At 39.8% G+C, this 26,581-nt stretch overlaps 1 protein-coding gene across 2 annotated transcripts in view; it reads right to left on the bottom strand.

The window, feature by feature from the left end:
• The window catches only part of LOC127636016 (protein unc-13 homolog B-like), a 125,758-nt gene that overhangs the window by 62,025 nt on the left and 37,152 nt on the right, over positions 1-26,581 (bottom strand). For both annotated transcript variants that reach the window (XM_052116373.1, XM_052116372.1), the window contains exons 4-10: positions 24,498-24,615; positions 23,920-24,043; positions 20,126-20,199; positions 16,908-16,953; positions 15,897-16,110; positions 3,280-3,576; positions 2,828-2,918 (exon numbers count right to left, since the gene is read on the bottom strand). In XM_052116373.1, coding sequence (XP_051972333.1) covers positions 2,828-2,918; positions 3,280-3,576; positions 15,897-16,110; positions 16,908-16,953; positions 20,126-20,199; positions 23,920-24,043; positions 24,498-24,615 — 964 coding nt within the window. The remainder of the gene's footprint in view (positions 1-2,827; positions 2,919-3,279; positions 3,577-15,896; positions 16,111-16,907; positions 16,954-20,125; positions 20,200-23,919; positions 24,044-24,497; positions 24,616-26,581) is intronic.

Genomic DNA, 26,581 nt, shown 5'->3' with positions numbered 1-26,581 from the left:
CATTTTCTCTCTTCTGTATTGTATATGTGTCTCACCACCTTGTATGTGTTACTCTTTTGTTAATTTGCAATAAATAAATAAAAAAAATAAAAAAAAAGGAGCACAATGGCCACAATAATTCATAAATGGAAGTTTGGAACAACCAGGACTCTTCCTACAGCTGGCCGCCCAGCCACACTAAGCAATCAGGGGAGAAGGGCTTTGTTAAGAGAGGTGACCAATGGTCACTCTGGTTGAGCACCAGAGATCATGTGTGGAGAAACTTGCAGAAGGACAACCATTACTGCAACACTCCACCGATCTAGGCTTTATGCAGAGTGGCCAGACAGAAGCCTCTCCTTAGTGCAAAACATATGAAAGCCCGCTTGGAATTTGCAAAGAAAAAGCACCTAAAAGGACTCTCAGACTGTGAGCAGCAAGATTCTCTGGTCTGATGAAACGAAGATTGAGGATTGGCCTCAATTCAAAGCGTCATGTCTGGAGGACACCAGGCACCACTCATCACATGTGCAATACTGAATGAGGGGGGTAGCATCATGCTGTGGGGGTGTTTTCAGTGGCAGGGACTGGGGGACTGGTCAGGGTTGAAGGAAATCGGAATGCAGCAAAACACAGAAATATTTCTTAATGAAAACCTGGTCAAGAGTGCTCTGGTCCTTAGACTGGGCTGAGGGTTCACCTTCCAACCGAACAATGACCCCAAGCACACAGCCAAGACAATGCAAGAGGGGCGGCTTAGGGAAAACTCTGTGAATATCCTTGAGTGGCTCAGCCAGAGCCCAGATCTGAACCCAATTGAACATCTCTAGAGAGACCTGAAAATGGCTGTCCACCGCATCCACCCTGACAGAGCTTGAGAGGATCTGCAGGGAAGAATGGCAGAAAATCCACAAATCTAGGTGTGCAAAGCTTGTTGCATCATACCCAAAAAGATTTGAGGCTGTAATCGCTGCCAAAGATGCTTCAACTAAGTACTGAGTTAAGGGTCTGAATACTCGGGTATTTGATTTGATGTATTTGACCAGAATTTCCATTATCTTCAGCAAGCTGACTAACACTACGCTATTGTTTGGGAGACGCGACAGATGCAGGAAATCATACAAGTTCCATAGCGCTCTCTCTCACACATGCACACACGCATCCTTGTTTCTCCAATGACTTGTTAGAAACAACCAAAGCCATCGTTACTAGTTATAAAGTGATGTGTTCGATTTAGTAACGGAGGCTTTAGCACATCTTTTGAACTGGCATCGGAAGATCCTGATCTGTGGCGTAAGAAAGTAGTTCCATGCACAAATGTGTTTTTTTTTGAGACAGTCCTTAGTTTTTCCTCATTGTTTTATTTACTTGTTCTTTGAACTGTTTTATAAAAGCAATATCATACTCATGATTACCTGCAGCTGAATCAGAGCCATGCGGATGTAGGGCCATACAAATAAATTTATACACACATATAAAGTATATATACATAAGATTTTTTAGATTAAAAAACATGAACACATTTGTATACTGTATGCAAGTATGTTATTCAAGAACATACACATTTTAACCACCACACGTGTATGTTTAAAAATACTACACAAAAGAAAAAATATATGTTTATAATTAACAGGCTGCTAATGTGTATTATTCCCAGTTTATATCAACCAGTCATTAAATACTCTTCAAGACACACACACACACACACACACACACACACACACACACACACACACACACACACACACACACACACACACACACTATCTCTAGCTCCCTCTCTATTTTGAATTACTCCTTGAGACTTTATCAGTGATATCAGACAGCAACTCTTCAGGGTTTGACCTTGGCCCTGTAGAGTAATGCTGTTTGATCTGGAGTAAGCAGGCATCCTCAGAATTCACAATCCAGCAAAAAATATTGAAATGTAATGTACTTTCATTAAAATGTACTATTTATAGTTTCAACTGACCAACTGAAGATAAAAAGTCTCACCCATTTTACTTATTAAATATTTAAAGATAAAACTCAACCAATCCAAAACAGATGTTGATAAATGAGTTCGGAGGGGTGGTGTGATTCGTACTTACATGCTGGTGTGCAGTAAAAGATTCAAGAGATAACTGAATAACAAGCTGATCAAAGGGTGGGCGGTATGAACAGAATCATATATCATGGTATGAGCAATTTTATATAAAGGTAATGGTGTCACAATATAGTTATTTCTGCTAGAAATGTAACAAAATGGTAAATATACAGAATTTTAAATAACCATGTAGAAATCTTCATTTTTGGATAATCCAGTGGTCTTTACCAATGAAAGGTACATTTGATTATGGTCTTTTTCTATTTTTAACTAGATGGATGAAAACCAAAAATACGTTTATCATGAATGAATAAGTCAAACAGTTAAACTAATAACATAAGCACAGTTGGTCCCAACTCTTTATTATTAGATGAGCCCAACCATTGTAAAACAGATACACATATACCTTCTATTTTAGTAAGTTAAATTGAGATATTGTTTAGCACCCCTACAAAAATTAAACTAACACCCTTAAATAAGTTCTTCCTCATCTCAACTTGTTTGGGACACATGCTACTTCATGCTCAATAACCATTCAAATATACAGTATCTACAATGGTATACTGTAAATGTTATAGCAAATATTCTACCTATTGACATTGTATATACTATCATACCACCCAGCCCTAATTGATAAGATGCTAGTAACTGGTGCAGGTTTACAGGATAAAAAAAAGAGTAGTGTTTGAGCTGAAGTGTGAAACTGGATAAATCAGAGAAGGAATAGACAAAGAGATGGAGGGTATGAACTCCCTACTATACCTCCTTAAGCTGAATTCTCACTTTGTTGATTGCCTTCAGCCAGCGCACTCTAGATGGAGAGAATGGCAAAGGTGATCCATCATCCTGGAAGCTGGAAAGAAGAAAAATCTTACGCAATTACACTCTTGCTATCGCATGTACTCATTCTAACAAATTTACACTGCAGGAACTCATAAGCAGGCCCAGATGGAATCTGTAGAAAGTTTTGTTGCTTTTTCTGCACAGATTATGGGGAAAATCAGCAGAATGAATTCACACATGGTAAAATGTGTTAAGGCTTTATGGAGCTGAGAGTACCAAACTTTTATTTGTTGTTGAGCAAATTAGCCAAAATATTTAATTCACAAATATGCAAGGTGTGGGAAATATGTAGAAGCTTGTGAATAACAGGTGTTTGAATCTGCACATGCAGATTCCGTGTGGTCCTGCTCATAAATCTCGACAATATACACCTTTTGAGAGAATTATCAGCTGTTTTGTCCAATTGAGTGACCACTTCTTTTTTCATGCCACTGCCTAGAGCTTTTCCATTTTCTTGTGACGATTTCAGTCCGTCATCTTCTACCCAGGAAGTATGTCCATTGGCAGAATGATGTCCATTTCTGGATGGTCGATAGCCTGTACTGTGGTAGGAATGGTAGGACTCTTCCAACTCTGAACAGGCAGCACTCTCCTGACCAGCCTCACTGAGCTGAGAACTAGTCTGGCTGAGGTTCCCAGAGGATCCAAAGCGACTGGAGTCCACAGGGCTAGTTTTTGGAAAAAGAAACCAAATAAGTGAGTAATAACATAATATATTCAATAAATATTATGAATACAAATACCAAATTTGAGATTTTTTGCAGTTATAAATACTGTCATGAGAACTAAATGCTCTGCATTAGAAGGCCTAAACTCTAATCAATTATGAAATACGGTACATACTACACACAACTAGAAATACAAAGTCACAAGGAAACAAAGCACAGTTACAAAAGGCACATAAGCACTGAGGAATAATCACACACTGGTAAAGCCATAATTTCCTGAAACTAAAACTAAAGTCAGTATGCGTGTTTACATGCACATTACTATTCTTATTCTACATGCTGGAATATGTTGATTGTGAATAAATGATGTTGTAAATAATGAGCAATATAAATTCTGTCCACATATTCTTGTCTTGCATAGAAAGTGTAGCTGATACCTGTGAGAGCTGCTAATCATTTTGAATTTCACTTCAACATTGAAGTCAGATTCAGAAAGGGCCAAATTTTCAACATGGGTTATTATCTCTAAGTCTCATTAACTGATTTAAAAACATGACTGTGCATGTAAACATAGTCAGTGCAACATAAATGGTTTACAAAACCATTTATTATGCTGCTACTAGCCTTTTCGGAATCAAAAGGTCCTTCTTTTCCTGCTGTAATCCTGTGGAGACATCTGTAGAAAGTGGGGTCTGGATATGGATTTCAAGTTCTTTTTGAAAAAGAGGATCAGGTGTGGATGTACTGATTTGGGGGTTATCTGTTTCATTTATTGTTACTTTACTATTTTGGACTTCTGTATCAGGGCTCTTTTCAAAATGTGCAACAACTTCTTGTTTTATGTCATCAGGGTGTTTAATTTCACAATTTTTGTCCTTTGAGGTAAAATTGCCATTTCCTATTTTAGAGGTTGTATTACTTTGAATGTCTACTTTATTTTCCTGAGCTTTAGGCTGGGTTGTAACAACAGGGGGGGGTTGCTGCGTAGGGGGTGCTGGAGATTCTTTCTGCCATGGGAAACCTAATTTTGCTCCAAACATAGATGTAGGAGTTTCTATTGATGCCACTGGCTTCTCCTCTTGAAACAGTCCAGCTGAAAATGACTTGAATCCAGAAAGAAGCTTGACACTTTCTGTGTTTTGTATTGTGGGTGATGAAGAAAAGAATGAACCAAAAGACTTTCCAGCATCTGCAGCTCCAGCTATGAAACCGAACTTGGGTGGTGTTAAACCTGGCATGCCAAATATAGACTGAGAAGGCTCTGATTTTTGAGGCTGCGGTGTCTTTTTTGAGGTACTGTCCATTTGAGGTTCTGATTTGTCTGCATTCTTAGCTTCTGGTTCAGAAATGGTGACAATTGTTTTCTCATGTATTACTTCACCTTCCTCAATAGGCTCTTTAAAAACTATTTCAGTTGCTGTGGGGTCCACAGTTGCCAGTGTTAAGTTTCTTGAAGTTTCATTATTATGCATTTCTTTCAAAGGTAAAAAGTTTTCAACTTTAACTTTATCATCTTTGCCTCCAGACAATGTAACATCCCCTGAAGATAATGAATCAAATTGTGCACTCTGATCTTTGACAGATTGAAGGGACTGAGGAGTAGAAGTAACAGCTGGTGTTATGTCAGCTGATTTGGGTGGATCTGGTGACTTGAACATGTTAAAAATGTCATTTTTTATGGATTCTGTGGGTAAGCTACCAGGAAGGCCAAAAAGAGAGGTTTTTTGTTGTGACTGAGGTCCTGGTGCAGGTGAAGACTTCTGAAAAAATGAAGACTGTGCTTGTGAGAAGGGACCACCTGATGAATTTGTTGCTGAACTAGCACCAGAGAACATTTTAGACATGAAGCCAGAGAGTGCTTCAGCTGGGGAGTCCATGACAGATTTTTGTGTTTCTGAAGGTTTAGGTTGGTCCTCAGAGTGAGGGGTTTTAAGCTGTGTTGAATCAGTCTCTTGCCTATGCGAAGGTTGGAAATCTGTAGATTGGATTTCTGTTTTTGCATTCTGCACTGAAGTTGAATCAATATCCTTCGATACACCTTCAGGTAAACTAGAATTATTTGTCCCCGGAGTAACATCTATGTTTCTTCCTTCAACAGGAATTTTCACAACAGGCTCAAAATGTTTTTCAGCAACATCAACTGGAACAGAAGAAACAGAGGCTGTTTCTCCCTGATAGGCCATGGGAACAGAGTGCTTGGAGACATCATCCTGAGGCTTCAGTGGTTCATTTTTATTTTCCTCCATGAATGCCATATTTAACAGGCCAAAGCCCCTGGACTTTAATTTATTATCATCAGTTGCATCCCCTTGTGAGAAAAATGATGAAAATAGCCCCTCACTTTCAGATGTTTTTGGTGTTGGTCCTGTTTGATTAGGTGTAGATGTTGGACTGGGACCACTGAACATGGAAAGAAGGCCTTTTCCGGGAGAATCTTTAGAAGCTACTCCAGGTAGAATACCTCCTAATAATGAAGAAGCCTGCGGAGTGGCTTGTTGTGGACTTGACCCACCAAATATAGAAAACAAACCTTTTCCTGGTAACTCGTTAGAAGCAGAAGCACCCGAAATATTACTCTCAACGTTATGCCCTGCACTAGGCTGTGAAATAGGTCCCGAAAACATAGAAAACAGACTTTTGCCTGGAATTTCCTTTGATCCTGGGGCACCAGGGAAAATTCCACCAAGTATAGATCCAGTCTGAGAAGGAGCATTTTGAGAACCTGAACCAGAAAACATTGACAATATGCCAGGGGATGCCCCCTCTTTTGGTGGCGCTATACCTTGGGCAGAAGAACCCTCTTGGAGCACTGGTGACTTGCTGAATTCAGAAAATATAAAACCACCATCAGCAGCTGTCAATTCATCTTGAGGTGCTTTTGGGGTTGACATAATTGGATCAGAGCATGGTGTAACCTGTGTTTCACTTGGCTGAAGTATAGCAACTTTACCATGAGTTTTATTTGATAGCAGTCCGCTTATAAGTGAGGAGGGTTGAGATGAGTCTGGCTTTGGAATCTGCCCAGTGATCATAGATGACAAGCCATTATCTTGTGGCCCTTTCGATTCTTTACTATCAAGATCAGTAGAATTTGCCAGTGAATCTGGTTGTGGGGATGGCTGAAGGCTAGGTCCCCTGGACAATGGGAGATTTTCAATTTCTGATGACATTTTACATTGTTCGTTAGCTGGGACAACAGACTCAGGAGTAAAGCCACCCTGTGAAGGTAGTGAGTGGCTGAGTGTGCCAGACCCTGAAAGTAAACTCTTTCCTGGACTATCATTAGATTTAGTTCCTGGTGAAATTACACTAGATGTAATTGTACTCGGAGGCTGTACTGATATAGAGGTTGGTGGTTGCGGGCTCTGTGACCCAAACATAGAGAATAAGCCTTTTGCTGGACTCTCATTAGAGCTTGAAGATCCACCTAATATTCCACCAAAAATTGATCCTGCTTGCTGTGAAGATGATTGTTGACCAGAACCACTAAACACAGAAAACAAACTTTTACCCAGGGGTTCTTTTGGTTGTCCAGTTCCTTGAGATGCTGTTTGAGTGGTAGATCCTGGATGTGATGTTTGAGTGGGGCCATTGAACATAGAGAGCAGTCCTGTTATTGGTGTTTCTTTAGGTGGATCTGCTCCAGTTGAAGGAGTCTGATTTGAGGGTACAGTTTGTGGAGAATGAGTGCTGGAACCACTGATCATGGAGAGTAATCTCATGCCTGATGCTTCCTTTGAAGCGGCAGTGTCTGGTGTTTGTTTTTGATTGGTAGAACCAATATTTGTTGAGGATTGCGGTGTACTAGTGCCACTGAACATAGAGAATAAATTCAGACCAGAAGTCTCTTTGGGAGGAGCAGATCCTGGTGTTTGAGTTGACAATCCAGATTGTGGTGAAGTCGTTTGCATACTGGAACCACCAAACAAAGTCAGGATGTTTTTGCCTAGAGGCTCTTTTCCAGATGCACCCTCCATTGATTCTTGAGAAGAAGCAGATCCAGTTTGAGCTGGAGCTTGTTGCTGACTGGAACCACCAAATATGGACAACAGTCCTTTGCCTGAAGGTTCCTCTTTATGGGCTGTGCTCCCAGAGAAAATGTCTCCAACAGAGAAACCAAACAACCCACCAGATTGCTTAGAGGAGGCTTCTGGCTTTGTCTCCCCAGTTAGTGGCATAGTTTGAGATCTCCCTGGTGCTGGTCCCTTGTTAGCATCAGCAGAAAATATCAGAGATGCTGACATGCTTTTCCCCTGAAATGACTGTGATTCACTGGGTAATTCTGACTGCCCACATGAAGTTACAGTTTGTTGTTTCTGAATTCTCTGAGGCATTGTTGATGTTTGGCGGCAGATTGGGTTTACATCATTTTTCAAAGACGGCTGTGAGGGAGACTGTTGTAGATGCATCTTTGGTGATGTATGTGAAGAAGGACTTTCTATGTTAAAGAAATCACTAACTGAACCAAAAAGGCTGGGCATTCCAGTTTTATCTTGGTCTGTGATTGATTTTTTTATGCCAACAGATGAAGATTCATCTTTCTCTGGTTGTTTAGTTACAGATTGTATGGGTTTAGAGGATTCTGCCGCCTTTGGCTCCTCCATTCCCACTGCTGTCTTGAAAAAATTAAAAAACCCACCCAACTGCTCAGGTGGCTTTCCACCATGTGTATCTGCTGGCTGTGAAACTTCAGGAGGAGCAGATTTGGAGTTAACATTTGAGTCTCTTGAAGCTGAAGCAGCAGAACCCTGAGCCATTAAAGGAACAGAGGATTGTTGTGACATTGTGGCTTGTCTAGCCAGTCTGGGATTCTGAGATGAGCCTGAAGGGGATGCACCCAGAGAAGCTGAGGATGCTGGTAACTCTGTTGGAAATGTTAGTGAATGTCCAGATGTTGAATTAGGTTTTGATGCAAACTGATTTGAACTCTCTGACTGCGCTGTTACAAAAGATGTGTCATCCTTTAAGATCTTTGATTTAAGACTTTGAAAACCTGTTGTGATAATGTTTTTGGATTGCTGATCAACATATTGGGTTTCAGAGGCTTGATTAATTTTGCTTTGAATATGTCCAAGGCATGGGGAGTCTTTGGCAATAGGTGACCTTGAGGCAGTTGTTTTTTTGGTTGATTCGATATCAGGACTTTTGCCAACAATTGAGGATAGAAAAGAGGAAATTTTCTTAATGGATCGGCTTGGCTGCTCCTCTCCAGGCTGTACTCTCTTTCGCCACTCATCATCTGAAACATCATCTATATGCTTTACTTGCACTCCAGTGGATGAACGTCGCCTTTGTTGAGGCTTGTAGCAGCTGTATATGCCTGTGGTAGATGAATTTGTGGTAGAGGCAGCACCAAATGAAATAGAAACCTTTTGGGAAAGCAGTTTTTTTACTCCTTGGCTATTGAGATTTGCACTATTGTGGTTGGAACCATGTAATGAGAGGTCAAGAGCTTCTTGGGATGGATCCCAGTAGCCACAATTGTTCTGTAAATGTTTTCCTGTATCCATCTTAACCTTGTTGAATTGATAAGTGGAAATATCCAGACATTTCTGTCTTTGATTAAGAATAGAATCCTCAAACATCTCAGAAAAACGTGCCAGGTTCAGATTCATGATTTGGTTGCCTTTTTTATAGGCTGCAGACAAGTCAAGTGGTACAGTCAGAAGTTCCGCTTCCCTTTGGTCTTGTCCTGGAAGCCAAAGGAGTTCATCTTCATTGTAAAGAGGAATCTTAAAACCACAAACTCGAACCATCTCATTACAAAGCCAGGCACTAGGATAGAAGTCTGCTGTATTTCCCCACTCTTGTTCTGGAGCACATGCATAGACATATTGTCCAGATGAATCTGTCAGTAGGGCATAAATATACTCATAATCAGAATAGACAAAATATCCACAATCTCCATCATCTGCAGGCCACCACATCCCTTGGTCCAAAAGTGAAAGCCATTGTTGAAACCACTCTGACTCCTCAAGATACGCATCTTCCTCCACATCAATGTTGCTTGTAGTAGAGTAGTTCCAATGATTGGGACATGTAGTTACATTAACATAGCTTCCATTACTTCCAGATTGACTGCAGATTTCTGATGTGCCTTGACAGATCTGCTGACCATTTACTGAGTAAGACAGATGGGGAGGAGTTTCCTCATAATACCCCTCGTGATATGAGATATTGTTCAGACTGTAACAACTCTCTGCACTAAATGAGTGCCACTTGCCAAATTTAGCATTAACTTTCATGCTCAAATTCAATACACCTTCCAACTCTTGGTTACTAACCACATCCAGGCTGTTATGGCTATTACACACTTTCGGTCTCAAACTATTAGAAATACATTTAGAATAATCAGGCTGATAATTGCACTCTCCGTTGTCAGTGTGCCATCTCATCAATGGTTCTGTAGGACAATTTAGTTGATTATCATCCAGATTTACATTATTAAAACACTGAGTAGACTCTTTGAATTCATGACCTGGTGTATGTCCATCAGGATAGTAGCCCAATGACTTATCATTCAGCTGTTGCCACAAAATAGATTCTTGAATCCATGATCCAAGCTGCTCATCGCTGGCACTAAGTCCAGAATTTGGATATGATGGTGAGTCTTGCTGGTAACCATACGGTCCAGATATACTATATAAAGAAGGATAACTCAGCCTTATATTCCTATATTCCTCTGACATTATTGCTTGAGATGGAAAATCAAGGGGGAAGCTGCAAAGATTTTCAGTGCTATATGAAGTGTTTCTCAAATGACTTGAGAGCAAATAGTTTTGTGAGCTATGTAAGTGGGGTAAATGGCCAGTGCTATTTGAAGTGTATGATGCACAACTCTGCAGTGCCCTTACATAACTTGCTGGAGTCCTTAAATCAAGGCTCTCCATGTCACAGCAGTTAAGCACATTAATTGGCTGTGATACCTTGTGTCTAGGAAGACCTGGGGAGATTGTAGTGCTAGTGTTCAGATGTGATTCTTCCACAACCATATCACATGATTTGGCAGGGTAAATCTCTGTTTTATTCCGGCTAAATATAGATGAGAAACCTTGTTGACTAGGGGACTTTTGATTCTGCACTACAGCTTCATTCTGAGAGGGCAGTCGAGGAAGCTGTCTATTTGATTGACTTTGTGGAGTAGAAAGCTTGATTGGTATATGTTGCTGCTCCTGTTTCTGCTCAATGGAATTCTGCCTGTTTGATGATACATCTTCAGATGAAGATGTAATATTATTGAAGAAACCAGACAAAATTCCTGACTGAGAGGATGCATCTTGCCTTGCCAGACTAGAATTTTGTTTTTTAACAGTTGGCTGTTCCGAACAAGGATGTTGCTTGTCTTCTTGAGTGGTGTATTCAGGTGGTGTATTCAGTTCCTGCGACTCAGTGGAAGAACTTTTAAGAAAGGTAGAGAAGAGACCACCTGATTGAGGCTTTTGTTTAAATGCATCTTGAGAGGAATGGCTTTGTCCCATCACATTTTTAACATTTTGCTGTGCAGGAGTGGACTGATTGTTGGATGCATGTGTTTGTTGAGGTGATTGACAGTCCTTATCTGAGGAGGCAAACTTGAAAAGGCCAGAGAGAAGGCCATCTTGTTTAGAAGGTACTTGGTGGGCTATACTTTCAGTTTGTCTAGGACCATCTAATTTGCATTTTTGATGTTGGTCTGATTGTTGATTTTGGATTCTAGACAGTTGAGGAATTTTTGAACTCATTCCCTCAATATTCTGCTCAACCGAGTGTTGACGAAAACTCTCACCTAATGACACTTGTTGCTGCTGGGACATCTTTGTTTGAGAGCTTGAGACATTGTCTGTTGAGGCAAATTTGAAAAGGCTTGACAAAATAACTCCTGGTTGAGGTGTTGCACTTGCAGATGATGACTGTTGCAGAGAGAACTGACTGTCTTTTTGTTGAGGTATGGGATTGTACGCCCTTTGTTGTGGATGAGGTTGGTTTTGTTGACAAGATTGTGGTTGATTTATTATTTGAGCAGAATGACTCCTTAGTTGTGACCGATTAATCTGAGCCCCTGTTGTCATGTCACCTGTGGAGGCAAGTTTTACAAATCCTGAGAGTAAACCTCCTTGTTGTTGTTGATTAGGAGCTGCTTGGGCACCTGATGCATTCTCGGATGCAACTGACTTAAACAAACTAGAGAACAGGCCCTGACGTTCAGGATTACATTTTGTTTGTTCCATTACATATGGGACTTCAGATTTCACAGGATTTCTAAGCCCTTGGTGCATTTGTTCTTTAGCAAAAGCTGGATTCTTCTCTTGTGTGCTTGCAATATTTTTATTTGAACCTGGATGCAACAGAGAACTCTGGACATCAGGCCTTTGGGTTGGTGGAATTCCAGGCTGCAGATCTTCAGTTGGCGCCATTTTAAAAAGACTAGAAAACCACCCTGTTTCTGTATTCCCCTTAGCCGTTGCTCCAAGGAACTCTTTATGGTTCTGATGTGTTGATTTTGTATGGTCAGGAACTGGAGAGGAAACTATACCTGCTACTATAATTGGGGAAGGAGGAGTTTGATCTGGCTTAACTGAATTTTGTGTCATAATTTTGGATGCACTAACATCCTCACCAGATGCAAATTTAAACAGTCCAGAAAATAGTCCCCCTTCTGCCTTTCCAGATTGAGGGGCAGACACGTTGTCAGAGGAGAGAAAATATTGTTTTGTTTTGCCTTGAAGTGAGGAATATTCTGCATTCTTTTCTATCCTAATGTCCTCTGCTGATCTGAAGACAGGGAAAACTGTTTGTGTTTGAGGCTGAGGAGGCACTTGAGGTCCATGTGATATTAATGAACTGAGAGACATCGTGAAAGGACTAAAAAACCCAGACTCTTCATGTGCTTTTTGGGTTATATGCTCAATGTGTGTCTTTTCGCTACTCGCCTCAGTATTTCTAATGGGTTTCCATTTTTCTCTGTCACAAACCTGGTATGCATCTGCTATTTCCCTGTTGCCATTCACAACTCTGGACTCATCACCTACCTGATTCTGACATGCATAACGATCATTCAGATCTAGACTGCCATTTTGTGAATAACTTCTGGCTGGCTCATTGACCACATTTTCCGCACTCATCGTTTTCAGCGGGTTAACTTTTCCCGACTTTGAATTTATTGAGGATGTAGTCTCGCTACAAGTTGTGACACTGCTGTTTTTGTTAGGCTCACTTCTGATTGGTTGAGCTGGTTGGTTTACTCCCTGTGACTTGGTATCAGATGACTGGAAAGGCAAAAGAGATGGAATTGAAAACTTCCTATTAGACTGAGGCTCCAGAGTAGGGGATACCACAGCTACTGGTGTCAGGCTTGGGGACTTTGGCATGAAGGAGAACAATTTTGATATACCAGAACTCACAGGATCATTAGTTGGTGTCTCGGATTGTTCAACAGACTTAGAACCCACATGTTTTGAGCTTGAAACTTTATCAGTTAAAGAGCTTAATAATGAACTCATAGTGTTCTTCACCCCTGCCACTCCATGGTCAGAGGCACCAGAAGCAATTCTTTCTTTAGCATCTATGGATTTCTCTTTTACTTCCTTAGAGGTGATCCCTTGCTCATCTCCAACTGAGTCTGTTCTAGCACTACCCTGTGATGACAATCTTGATTTGTTAGACTTGGGTAAGGACCCATATTTACTGATCTCCTCTTCTTTTTCTGCAAGATATTCTGATACGGTTTCAACCAGGCACTGAAGCTCATCCATTGGATCAACATATTCATCACTGGGTTCCTCTACCGGAGACAACATGGCCTCTGGAGCCCATCCACCAATTTTACACTTTCCACTCTTCATTTCACTGTAACCTAGAAGCCTCTCAGTTTGGCTGCCATAAGTTGAGAAATATCCATGGTGACCATAATTCCTCCTTTCCTCGGCTCTGAGCGCCTTAGCTAATGATGTAATTTCCTCCATCTCTTCCTCAGAGTCAATGGAATATTGTAGCTCATCTGAACACTCAGAATCAAAGCCAACATCTTCCCTTTGTCTGGCTGCTTCCTCCTCCTTATATGCGACATAATTCTCCAGTGTGTTTTCTAACTTGTTTTTGGCCCACATTCTAGTTTTGTAGAGTAAGCCATTTTTGTATGGCTTCAGGCATGGTATCATGTTTTCATCAGCCTCTTCCAATTCTTTTACTTGACGTAGCACGTGCTTGCTTCGTTTTTGACGAAGGAGTACAAGATTGGGCGGAAAAGTCTCTGCTCTGGCATCCTCCATCCTTTCAGAGTCCTGAAATGTTTTCCTTCGCCTTCGGTCAATGGTGGCATAGCCCCCTGGGTAAGCAGCACTCAATGAAGCATTTTTGTTTTTGATTGGAGAAAACTGATGGACTATGGAGTCATGGTAAGCCTTTGCAATACGAAACAGTATCATTTTTTCTGTCATTCTCTTCAATCCATGCCTGTTCCTCTTTATCAAGGAATTCTTCCAGGGTACTTTTACCCTGTAGTTTGTATTTGACCTCCCAGTCCTCCACACCCATGCCTGAATCTACTGGGACAATCCTAACCCTACCCCTCTGATTAGGTGTTCTAGCAAAGATTGAGAAATGTATGGAACAAAGGAGGGGGAAGAAAGAAAGAGAAAAATGCATTTCAACATAAGAAATAATAGCTGCAGACAACAAGAACATAAAAATAGTGATGCAATGACATGAAACAAAGATTTTGCAGTTTAAGTGAAGTTAAAGCAATAGTTCCCCCAAAAATGAAATATTCTGTCATAATTAATTCACCCTCATGTTGTTCAAAACATGGAAAAACAAATTCCATGGAAAAAAGTTTGGAACAAAATGAATGTGAGTAAAAGATCACAGAATTATCCTTTTTGGCAAACACTCCCTTTAAAAAAGAAAAAAAAAGCCTTTATCGTCAGTCATTACTACACCAAGTAGGGAATTCTAGATCTCACTGGTAAACAGATTTTGTTAAATAATACATTAAACACATTTTCTTACAACATGTTTGCATAAATTGTAGATGTTACAACATGATGATCAAAACAAACACAACCATTGTATGGTTTTCTGATTTAAAGAGATCTGATGCAATAGTATTATCCGGATTAGTACTCCACTGGGCCACACAAGAGACCCAGATTTACCACAATCTCAAGAACACCACATTTCAGTTTTTCCCCTCATGTAATTCACAAGTGCCAAAGACAAGAGATCCATTCTCACATGGTGTGGTGGTGGCGTAGTGGGCTAAAGCACTAAACTGTTAAGCAGAAGGTTATAGGTTCGATCCCCACAGCCACCACCATTGTGTCCTTGAGCAAGACACTTAACTCCAGGTTGCTCCGGGGGGATTGTCCCTGTAATATGGGCTCTGTAAGTCACTTTGGATAAAAGCGTCTGCCAAATGCGTAAATGTACATTGCAAGTGTTAAGTTTTGCATTATAACCCAGGATGAATTGCAAACAAAAGGCTATTTGCCAGAACACACAAATCCAATATAATATTACACCATATATGGCACGAAAAGTTTCTAAGGTAATTTCAGGTAATTTGTTTGACCACACTGAAAGCGAAAATGCTGGGCAATGCAGCACAAAAAAAGCCAATCAGAAAATATTTCATAAAACAAAAAGCTGGATAACCATGGCACTCTTATTAATTAAAAAGCCATTATCACATGGCTTAATACAAATGGTAAAACAGGTTTCTTAATGTGTTTTGGCGTGAGCCTCTCTCAGAGAGAGTAATGGGGAACTTAAGAGTTTCCACTCTCCTAAATTGATACAAATCATACTGTTTGGACAATTTCAAAGACTGCGTAGGATTTGGACAAAGAGCAAGATTTTGAAGATAAATCTAAGGACTTATTGTTTGAGTATTGGACCAATACGATTTTAATGTGGGCAGTGCTACCCAACACAATGCAGTAGAAATAGACAGAATGACCTTGTTGGGCTGTTTAGGACAAAAAGTCAGATTAACATGGAACATTCAGATGCTTTATCGGGTCTCGTCTCGTGTGGTCTTATCTAGACAGTAAAATACTGTCGACCAAGAAAGATATTGATTCATACATATTAACGGAGTTCAATCAATATATATTGGTATATAAGCCTATATTCTGTATATTCCTAATCAGCCTACTTTCAAAAATATGGTCTTGAAAACGCATATAAGATATTGTAATTCATTTTACATATTGTGTTTTTATCAGCAGGGCTGCTGTCGCTAAAATTCACAGGGCACTTTTATGAGGGGGCCCCTTCCCCTCTGTTGATGCTCATTTGACCTGTTTATAGTAAGAATGCAAACTTATGAGAACAGAATTTACCTGCTTGCATGGTGGTCCCTATAGTCAAATTCAAAACTATGTAAAGAGTCAGCACACAATTGCATGTGCTGCTGGAAGCGCGGTCCCATGGGATACTGGTGCAGTGAGGAGTTGGGCTGGGCTGTGGTGTGGTAGCGGGGAGGCAAACTACAGCTGGTCTCACTCCTGTAGTCACTGTCCCTATCATCTACTGCACTGTCCAGGTCATCTAAAGCTATTTAGTGAGACAAACAGCCCAGAATGAGACAAGATTTTTTCAAATGAGAAACAAAATTGTTATTGTTATTATAGACTTCATAACTGGATTTTGTAAGTACTATTTAAAACATTTTAATTGAAATAGATAAGATCCCAATTTATGAAGTAAACAAGTCCCACATTAAATAGCAGGCAAGCAATGCACAATGTATAAAAATACATACTTATGTAAAAAGAATACAAATCTCTACAGGGTAAAACTTAAGGACAATTGGGAAAAATTATATGCATGCAAACTGAACAATCCACATAATTATTGATGTGAATGACTGTTTCATTTAAAGCAGAGAACTGATGCAATGACTAGCTAAGGTTCTATATGGGTGTTGTATAAGTAGTTTAAGTGTGCATGAATATCTCAATCCTTTGGGACTCATATGATGGAAGATATTGGGGGGGGGTCATGGATCCAGGGAAGGATCTACAGTAAAGGGTGACTATCTAAATACGAATTACATACTCTGGCTGTTGGCCCATCCAAAATAGTTGCCTGGTGGGTTTCAAAATCAAGAGTGACAGGAGATGTGCAGAAACAAAATGATATAACAAAACATTTCAGTTAAGAATTAAATCCAGTGCTTGAAGCACATGGAAGATGCTTCATCATAAAACACAAAACATAAGTGAACATATCCACTATTCAAAAGTGACAAGAGGTGGCATGTGATAATAAAAGACTAGTGAAGAGTGTTGTGAAGCATCAGGCATGATGACATGGCTCCATCTAGTGTGGGTAGAGAAATGTTCACTCACAGCACTGAGAGGCAGCACAGGGTAATGGGCGTCCCGCTACATCATCCTGTAAGGGAAATGAACAAGAGGAGAGAAAACATGGCAAAAAAGTGTGAGAGACAACATCTGTCATATGTGTACAACACATTGTGTAACTACTAAAAAACCACAATCATGAGAATATGACTTTCAACTCATGTACTGATTAGAAGACGCTATGTTAGTTATCATAGTGTATATACAAGTATGGTTGAGAACTCAATCGCTGTTAAAAACTTGTAATGACTTAATTACTTAACATACAGAATCCATTAAGTAATCATAAAAAATAGCATGCAAGTCCACTGCAAAATTCTCACTTCAAACCAGGGTACATTAACACTTGCCAAGTGCCAAAAACAAGCACATTTTGCCTGTGTTGGGCAAATAAAAAGACACAGTAGGTCAATAGCTCTTTTAGGAATTGCAACATAATACATGATTTAGAAAAGAAAATGTCAGAATGTTAGTATGATCCTTGCTTGTTCTTTTTATCTGAAAATATTTCATGAATTAAATCAATGAAATACAAACAATCCACTAAGAAAAGCTCAGTGACTGTTACGCATCCTATAAAGAAGGTAGGAATCCGAAAGTAATAAATCAATAAAAAGCTAAACATTTTGAGACAAAATCAGCCATTGTGATCATTTTGGGATTTTCTATTAGAATAAAAATATTTTTAAAAACAATCTGACTGAAGTGTAATTTCTCTAAATGCTTATTGTATATTTTGCCTTAGATGTCAAGTCAAGTGGTTTTTATTGTCGTTTCAACCATATACAGTTAGTACAGTACACAGCAAAACGAGACAACGTTCCTCCAGGACCATGGTGTTACATAAAAACAACAAAGGACCAACACAGGACCACATGAGACAACACAACGAAATAAAATACCTATATAAACTACCTATATATACCTATATAAAGTGCACGTGCAAACATGTGCAAAGTACGGGACAGTACAACAAATTACTGACAATGAACAGGACAATAGACACAGTGCAGTGCCGACCAGTACTCAGTAGTGCAAAAAGATGACAGTTTCTAAAAACGTAAACATAACATACTATGAGATAATGTTCTATGCACATAGCAGTTATTGAGGTAGCAGACAGTTATAAAGTGACTGTAATTAAAGTGCAACTCAGGACACGTGTGTGTGTGTGTGTCAAACCAGTCTCTGAGTATTGAGAAGTCTGATGGCTTGGGGAAGAAGCTGTTACACAGTCTGGCCGTGAGGGTCCGAATGCTTCGGTACCTCTTGCCAGACGGGAGGAGGGTAAAGAGTTTGTTTGAGGGGTGTGTGGGGTCGTCCACAATGCTGGTTGCTTTGCGGATACAGTGTTTTTTGTAAATGTCTTTGATGGAGGGAAGAGAGACCCCAATGATCTTCTCAGCTGTCCTCACTATCCTCTGCAGGGCTTTGCGGTCCGAAAAGGTGCAAGTCCCAAACCAGGCAGTGATGCAGCTGCTCAGGATGCTCTCAATAGTCCCTCTATAGAATGTAATGAGGATGGGGGGTGGGAGATGTGCTTTCCTCAGCCTTCGAAGAAAGTAGAGATGCTGCTGGGCGTTCTTGGTGATAGAGCTGGTGTTGAGGGACCAGGTGAGGTTCTCCGCCAGGTGAACACCAAGGAATTTGGTGCTCTTGACGATCTCCACAGAGGAGCCGTCGATGTTCAGCGGAGTGTGTTCACCTTGTGCTCTCCTAAAGTCAACAACCATCTCTTTTGTTTTGTCGACATTCAGGGACAGGTTGTTGGCTCTACACCAGTTCGTCAGCCGCTGCACCTCCTCTCTGTATGCTGACTCGTCGTTCTTGCTGATGAGACCCACCACGGTCGTGTCATCGGCGAACTTGATGATGTGATTCGAGCTGTGCATTGCTGCACAGTCGTGAGTCAGCAGAGTGAACAGCAGTGGACTGAGCACACAGCCCTGGGGGGCCCCAGTGCTCAGTGTGGTGGTGGTGGAGATGCTGTTCCCGATCCAGACTAACTGAGGTCTCCCAGTCAGCAAGTCCAGGATCCAGTTGCAGAGGGAGGTGTCCAGGCCCAGCAGGTTCAGCTTTCCAATCAGGTGCTGGGGAATGATTGTGTTGAATGCTGAGCTGAAATCTATGAACAGCATTCGAACGTATGATTCCTTATTGTCTAGGTGGGTGAGGGCCTGATGGAGGGTTGTGGCGATGGCATCGTCCGTTGAACGGTTTGGACGATCACGCAAACTGCAGTGGGTCTAGTGAGGGGGCAGCTGGGTCTTAATGTGCCTCATGACGAGCCTCTCGAAGCACTTCATGATGATGGGTGTAAGTGCGACGGGACGGTAGTCGTTGAGGCAGGACACTGAAGACTTCTTTGGCATGGGGATGATGGTGGTGGCCTTGAAGCACGTTGGAACGACGGCGCTGCTCAGAGAGATGTTGAAGATGTCGGTAAGAACATCTGCTAGCTGGTCTGCACATCCTCTGAGCACTCTGCCAGGAATGTTGTTGGTCCAGCAGCCTTCCGTGGGTTGACTCTACGTAGAGTTTTCCTCACATCTGCCGTGGTAAGACAGAGCACCTGGTCATTGGGAGGAGGGGTGGTCTTCCTCGCCACCACGTTGTTCTGCACTTCAAACCGAGCGTAGAAGTCGTTCAGCGCATCTGGAAGGGAGGCATCTTTGTCACAGGCAACTGATGTTGTCCTGTAGTTGGTGATGGCCTGGATGCCATCACCAACTTCAACTTCATGTAAACTTCAAATACATACAGTGGATAAGTAAATCTATATAAAATATTAAGATTAAATAAACAAACAAATTAAATTGGAACAATAAATGAACAACTAAAAAACATTTCAAAATGTATTTGATTGATACATTGATACATAAAAAAAACAAATCAACAATCATATAGACATTGCAGACAGGTTTTCAAATTAACTGTTTATTATTATGAATAATAATAATAATGTATTTAGAATGATGTTTTGTCATTATTTGTATTGCATTTTTAAAATAACACCCAAATGTAAATAATTTTTTTATTATTATTATTGTTATTAGAATTATGCTCTCTTGTTGACCAGTCTTCTTTACCACAATATTTCCATTCCAAATCCGATGTAGTGACAGTAAACTATTGTTTGTGTTGCAAGTCCGCATGTCCTGAAATATTGAAAGCATGCTGCTGTTTAGCAGCACATGCCTCACCTCATCATGCATGCCCATAGCATTGATGCGCTCCAGTTTGCCGGTCCAGTATCGCGCCTCGTCCTCTGGGATTTCTGGGGGAGAGGTGGAGAGAGTCATGAGGTGTGTCGCAGTCTAAGACAAAACTCCATGCAAGTCTTTTCCTTGTGCCAACATGCTACGATTATGTATTCAGAGCCCTTAAATGTATAATGAGCTGCATGGCTGAGGGACCTCAAAAATAGTTTGCTGGTTAGAAGACATGAGTGGATTACATGATGCTTCACTTTAAAGACCACATGAAATCAAAATTGGCGTTTTGTGGTGTTTAGCCCATGTCTGTTAGCTTTAAAGCCATCTACAGTATATAAAATTACAGAATTAACTTATATACTCAGTCTGTTATTCATCTATCTCCGACTAGTGCTTAAGATACTTTGTGCAGTGGTTGTGAGAGTACGACAGACTGTATCCCGTAAAATGCTTTGAAGGCACACAGGACATGGAGGAGAGCAACACATGAGGAGTGTAGCTTCAAAGTGTTCAGATAAAATAGACAGGCTTATGAATGGAATCAATGGGACATAACCAGGCCAAATATGCCTCTTATGAAAGTTCAACCTTTCACACCTCTCAAACTGTCTATGTTTACTGTATATGCAATTCATCCAAGAGCTCCACTCACAATGGAGACACAGCTGTCAAGCATTCTTTTCTTTATTTTTCAATCAAAATGATTTTCAACTAGGATGTGCACAGATAGTTCACATTCGGATAACGTTTGACGTACCACTATTCGAATACCAAAATTATTATTCAGCTATTCTACACAAGGAATAGAGGTTTTCAACCCGACCCAAATACCACGAGTTTGGTCAGTTTTTTAGGCATAGGGTGATTTAAGGGCTGTTCAAACATGCTTCCGTGTGCATCTGTGCTCTTTTTCAATATACAATTAACACCCACTGGACGGACGGCTTTGACTCTTTTGCTGCATCTCACTGTTTTTTCTTTTAGCGTCACATGCAGGATTGCCGTATTTTTAGAGACCAAGTAGAACTTTAATTTTTAAAGAACTTTTCCAAAGAACTTTTATAAAAGCATCTTGAAACACCTGCTTTGTGTTTCATTTGTTGTGCTGATGTGACTGTTACACCATTAAATGTTCTTTATCACAAAGCAAAGTTTCAGTGCTTGATAAACGTTAAGATTAAAAAAAGACAGTTGAAGACTGGAAAAATGTTGCCTGGTCTGATGAGTCTCGATTTCTGTTGAGACATTCAGATGGTAGGGTCAGAATTTGGCGTAAACAGAATGAGAACATGGATCCATCATGCCTTGTTACCACTGTGCAGGCTGGTGGTGGTGGTGGTAATGGTGTGGGGGATGTTTTCTTGGCACACTTTAGGCCCCTTAGTGCCAATTGGGCATCGTTTAAATGCCACAGCCTACCTGAGCATTGTTTCTGACCATGTCCATCCCTTTATGGCCACCATGTACCCATCCTCTGATGGCTACTTCAAGCAGGATAATGCACCATGTCACAAAGCTCGAATCATTTCAAATTGGTTTCTTGAACATGACAATGAGTTCACTGTACTAAAATGGCCCCAACAGTCACCAGATCTCAACCCAATAGAGCATCTTTGGGATGTGGTGGAACGGGAGCTTCGTGCCCTGGATGTGCATCCCACAAATCTCCATCAACTGCAAGATCCTATCCTATCAATATGGGCCAACATTTCTAAAGAATGCTTTCAGCACCTTGTTGAATCAATGCCACGTAGAATTAAGACAGTTCTGAAGGCGAAAGGGGGTCAAACACAGTATTAGTATGGTGTTCCTAATAATCCTTTAGGTGAGTGTATATACACAGTTGAAGTCAGAAATGTACATATACTTAGGTTAAAGTCATTAAAACTCATTTTTAACCACTCCACAGATTTATTAGCATATTTGTTTCGCAATCTGTATCGCAATTCAAGTGAGTAAAAAGTTTACATACACTTACATACAAGTTAACTGTGCCTTTAAGCAGCTTGAAAATTCCAGAAAATTAAGTAAAGCCTTTAGAAAATTAGCCAATTAGCTTCTGATAGGAGGTGTACTGAATTGGAGGTGTACCTGAGGATGTATTTTAAGGTCTACCTTCAAACTCAGTGCCGCTTATGCTTTACATCATGGAAAAATCAAAAGAAATCAGCAAATCCCCAGAAAAAAAATTGTGGACCTCCACAAGTTTGGTTCATCCTTTGGAGCAATTTCCAAATGCCGAATCCCGAAGGAACCACGTTCATCAGTACAAGTAATAGTACCAAAGTATAAACACCATGTGACCACGCACCCATCATTTCACTCTGTCAGTGGTGCCTTTTTCTCATGAATTTCTAATCATTTCAATTTATATTTCTAAGTAAGAAAACAATTTCACTATACACAGAAAAGCACATAATAGTATACAAATTGAACAAATAGACATTCATTTTTATGCTATTTAGGTAATTTTAGGCTATATATGGTAATACAAGACAACGTGTTAATGTGAACATTACTACACTCATATTAGCTACAATGCTTAAAAGTTTACTGTGTATTATGAATAGGTTTATTTTTTACTTTTTTAAATAAATGTTTTCTCCCCTTTCCTCCCCAATTCCCAATGCGCTCTAGGTTCTCGTGGTGGCGTAGTCACTCGCCTCAATCCGGGTGACGGAGGACGAATCTCAGTTGCCTCCGCGTCTGAGACCGTCAATCCGTGCATCTTATCACATGGGTTGTTGAGCGTGTTACAACGGAGTCCGTGGAGGCTTCATGCTATTCTCTGCGGCATCCACGCACAACTCACCACGCACCTCACCGAGAGTGAGAATCACATTATAGTGACCACGAGGAGGTTACCACATGTGACCCTACCCTCCCTAGCAACCGGGACAATTTGGTTGCTTAGAAGACCTGGCTGGATAAATGAGTTTATTAGTTACAGTAACCCATTTAAAAAGCAAAGCACCACAAAGAGGTTAGTTAACTGCAGCAGTGTAACACCATGAACATGACAATTCTTGCATTTGCTGCTTCACGGAAATGTGAACTTGCCTGGGTAGAGCTCATAAACAGGCAGTGACAATTTGATTATTTTTGTTTAACTTTCATGTGAGATTTTATCATTTGAAGATCTATGTGTTGTGCTATTTAGGCTTGTAGCTCACTGTGCAATTTTGAGTAGTGTTTAAAGAATTTTTATAGCAATAATCGTTCTTTATTTCCGCGCCCCGACGAAAAAGTGATTAATTGTCCTGAAAATGATGCAAACAATCTTAATGGTCTTAAATTTGCCCAAAAAATATGTGAAATATTGTAATTAGTGAAATATGACCCATACATGTTCTTGACAAGTTTTGTGAGGTTCACCCATTCAGAGTTTTGTGTGAGTAGTAATAGAGATACAGTGGCACATAACATCCAAAATCCAGCACGCATAGATGCCGAATTCAAAGTGGATGTTTGATAATTGCTTTATTAGAAAAGAAAGCATCTGCCTGAAGGAGGCTCACTCAACCCTGATGACATTTAAACAAATCAATTTAAGACACAAGCATTAGAGAGGCAGACAGGAGAGCACTGAAGCAGCTGTGCTGAAACCTACCACATTGAAAACCAGCAAACAATATTTCTGTCATTAACATACTCCACCAGTACAAACAGAACTGTGATTCTCAATCCATGTTCTAAACACTAATCATCGTGGCAGTCCAAGGAGGTGTACCAAGTACTAAAAGGCACTTATTACACAACACATGAATGATTTTATATCTTACCGAAGGGCAGCTCAAAGCGAGTATCCAGCAGAACGCGATGTGGCGTTGGATGTTTAGTCCCATATATCTCATCTGCCTTCATCAGAACTTCAGAGTCCAAGACTGTCCACTCGCCAGGGCCCTCCTTTTCAGACAGGGGCAATGTTACTAATCACATTAAATTCAACACGTGTGTGCTACATTTAAAGGTGCACTCAGTAATTCTTTTATGTTGCAGTGACTCATAGTCGTGTACATTCAGCATCATGCTGAAACAAATGTTCCAATAAAGATGACACAGAAATGCATAATTTGCAATTAGAACTGATTCATTTATTCTGAAATTAAAAGCGTCCAATTAGAGGGGATTGTTGAGATAGAGAGTTATATTCTGCTGTTCATATGATCTCCACAAATCGACGCTCATGAGTTTGGGGCAAACATAATAGAATCTTTACAAGTACTGTAGAATAACACATCTTTTAAAAATACTAAAACAAAAAAAAAAAATTCGGTTTCAAATTTTAGCATTTAGCAAAAACGTCCCTGAGTGCACCTTTAAAACTATGCAGAAATGAAAGTCTTAAGGATTTTCTGACCTCCTCTGAATGGCGTATGCTTTTAAGTGGGATCCAGGCTGTTCCCAACATGGTATCCCAGATCAAACCTTTGTTCCACACCTCCACAATGAGGCCCAGGTCCAGCCGACTGATCTCACTGAAGATGACAAACAGAACAACAGTGAAATATGAATGAATTATGCTTCACATATAGGCAGCAGTGTTTCACCATTTTTGTTAGTAATGCTTGTAGCTATATTAAAGGAAAAGTTCACTCGAAAATGACAAAATGTCTCTCATCAATTACTCACCCTTTTGCCATCTGAAACTCGTATGACTTTCTTTCTAAACTAAGGTATTTTGATAGAGATATGATGTGAATATACCCATACAAGTCAATGGGGACCAACACTTCCGTTGGTGCGATCATGAGATTTCTAGGAGACTTCAGATGGCAAAATTTATAGTGAAAAAGGAGTTTAATTTTGGTCCGTTCTCGCCCGAAACCAATAATCATTTCACTTTAGAAGACATGGACTAAACCACTCGAGTTGTCTGAATTACCCTTATGCTGCCCTTATGTCAATTTTGCAGCTTGGAAGCATTGTATGGATATATTCACATCATAATCCATCAAAATATATTTGTTTGTGTTCCGCAGAAGAAAGAAAAAGTTATACGAGTTTGAGATTACATCTTTTGCTATACATTTTCATCATGATTCAGGATACACCAGATTTGCAAAGTATCCCTTGAGCAGCACCCTCTCTCTCTCTCTCTCTCTCTCTCTCGTGCGCGCTCTCTCTCTCTCTCTCTCTCTCTCTCTCATGCGCTCTTCATCTCTCTCTCTCTCATATTTAAATTTTACTATTTGAATACATACAATATGCACAACATATTGTGATGTGCAGACATGGTATTATGTAACATGCAGATAAATTGCATGGTAACTTAACTGTCATCACCGTTTTCAATGTTATTTATACAAACAGGACTTACATAGACTTTGCATCAGAGGTGCCCAATCTTTTTCCTTAAGGACCAAATATTAAAAAAAAAAAACATTATATATGTATTTATATAAAATTGTGTTATATTAAAATATAAAAGTTGCCATGGTTCCCCTCCTTTTATGGTTTCATAGTATATACTCTCAATACACTGGCGGTAAAAAGTTTGGAATAATGTACAGATTTTGCTGTTTTGGAAAGAAAATTGTTACTTTAATTTACCAAAGTGGCATTCAACTGATCACAAAACATAGTCAGGACTAGGGTTGCAACGGTATGAGATTTTCACGCTACGATAACAGTCGGTATTACACAATTATTATTGTCAGTTACAATGACCCTTAAAGGAGTGAAAACATAACTTTCTTTTTTTTTTGGTTTTAACATTTTTTTATATTGAAGTATGTGTAAAAATGTTTCCCTTTTGAAAATAAATAAAATTAATAGAATTAATAAGAAAGCTAACAGAATTATAATAATAAACCGAATGATAAACATGATTAAAAATAGCATGTAACTATAACATGTAAGTTTACATGTTAGCATAGCATGTTAAATGAGCTTTGAGCTGTGTGAGCTTTTAAAGTAATGTCCTATGATTATTAACAGATAACATATAATGCTCCTGTCTGTACCATTAACTCAGTGGTTCTCAACTGGTTTTGCTTCAGGACAGATTTTACATTGGAAATCACGTGTCGACCTGCCATAGATTAAACATAACCTGTATTTAATGTATCCTGGGTTGCATTTTCTTTTATGTTGCATAGTTTTGTTTTGTTTGTTTCCAGTATAAGGGCATGCATCAAGTGACATTATTTTTGTTGTTGATGTCAACAACAAAATCTACAGGAAGTTGTCTCTCCCAGCTTTTAACATTTATTGAAGAGCATATTTACTTATATGAGCCTATTATTATCCCGTTTGTTTCTTAATTTTAAACATAATTCAAACAGAACATACATATTACATTACACAGGAGGAAAGGCTCCTCGTAACCATGGTTAGGTCAGTGTAGCTAGTCTTAAATAATTGTAATAATAATAATAATAATAATAATAATAATAATAATAATAATAATAATAATAATAATAATAATAACAACAACAACAA

This window comes from Xyrauchen texanus, chromosome 43, assembly GCF_025860055.1.
Source record: "Xyrauchen texanus isolate HMW12.3.18 chromosome 43, RBS_HiC_50CHRs, whole genome shotgun sequence".
NCBI classification, from domain to species: domain Eukaryota; kingdom Metazoa; phylum Chordata; class Actinopteri; order Cypriniformes; family Catostomidae; genus Xyrauchen; species Xyrauchen texanus.
Note: the sequence above shows the minus strand (reverse complement) of the source record. Positions and strands in the feature narration are given on the sequence as shown.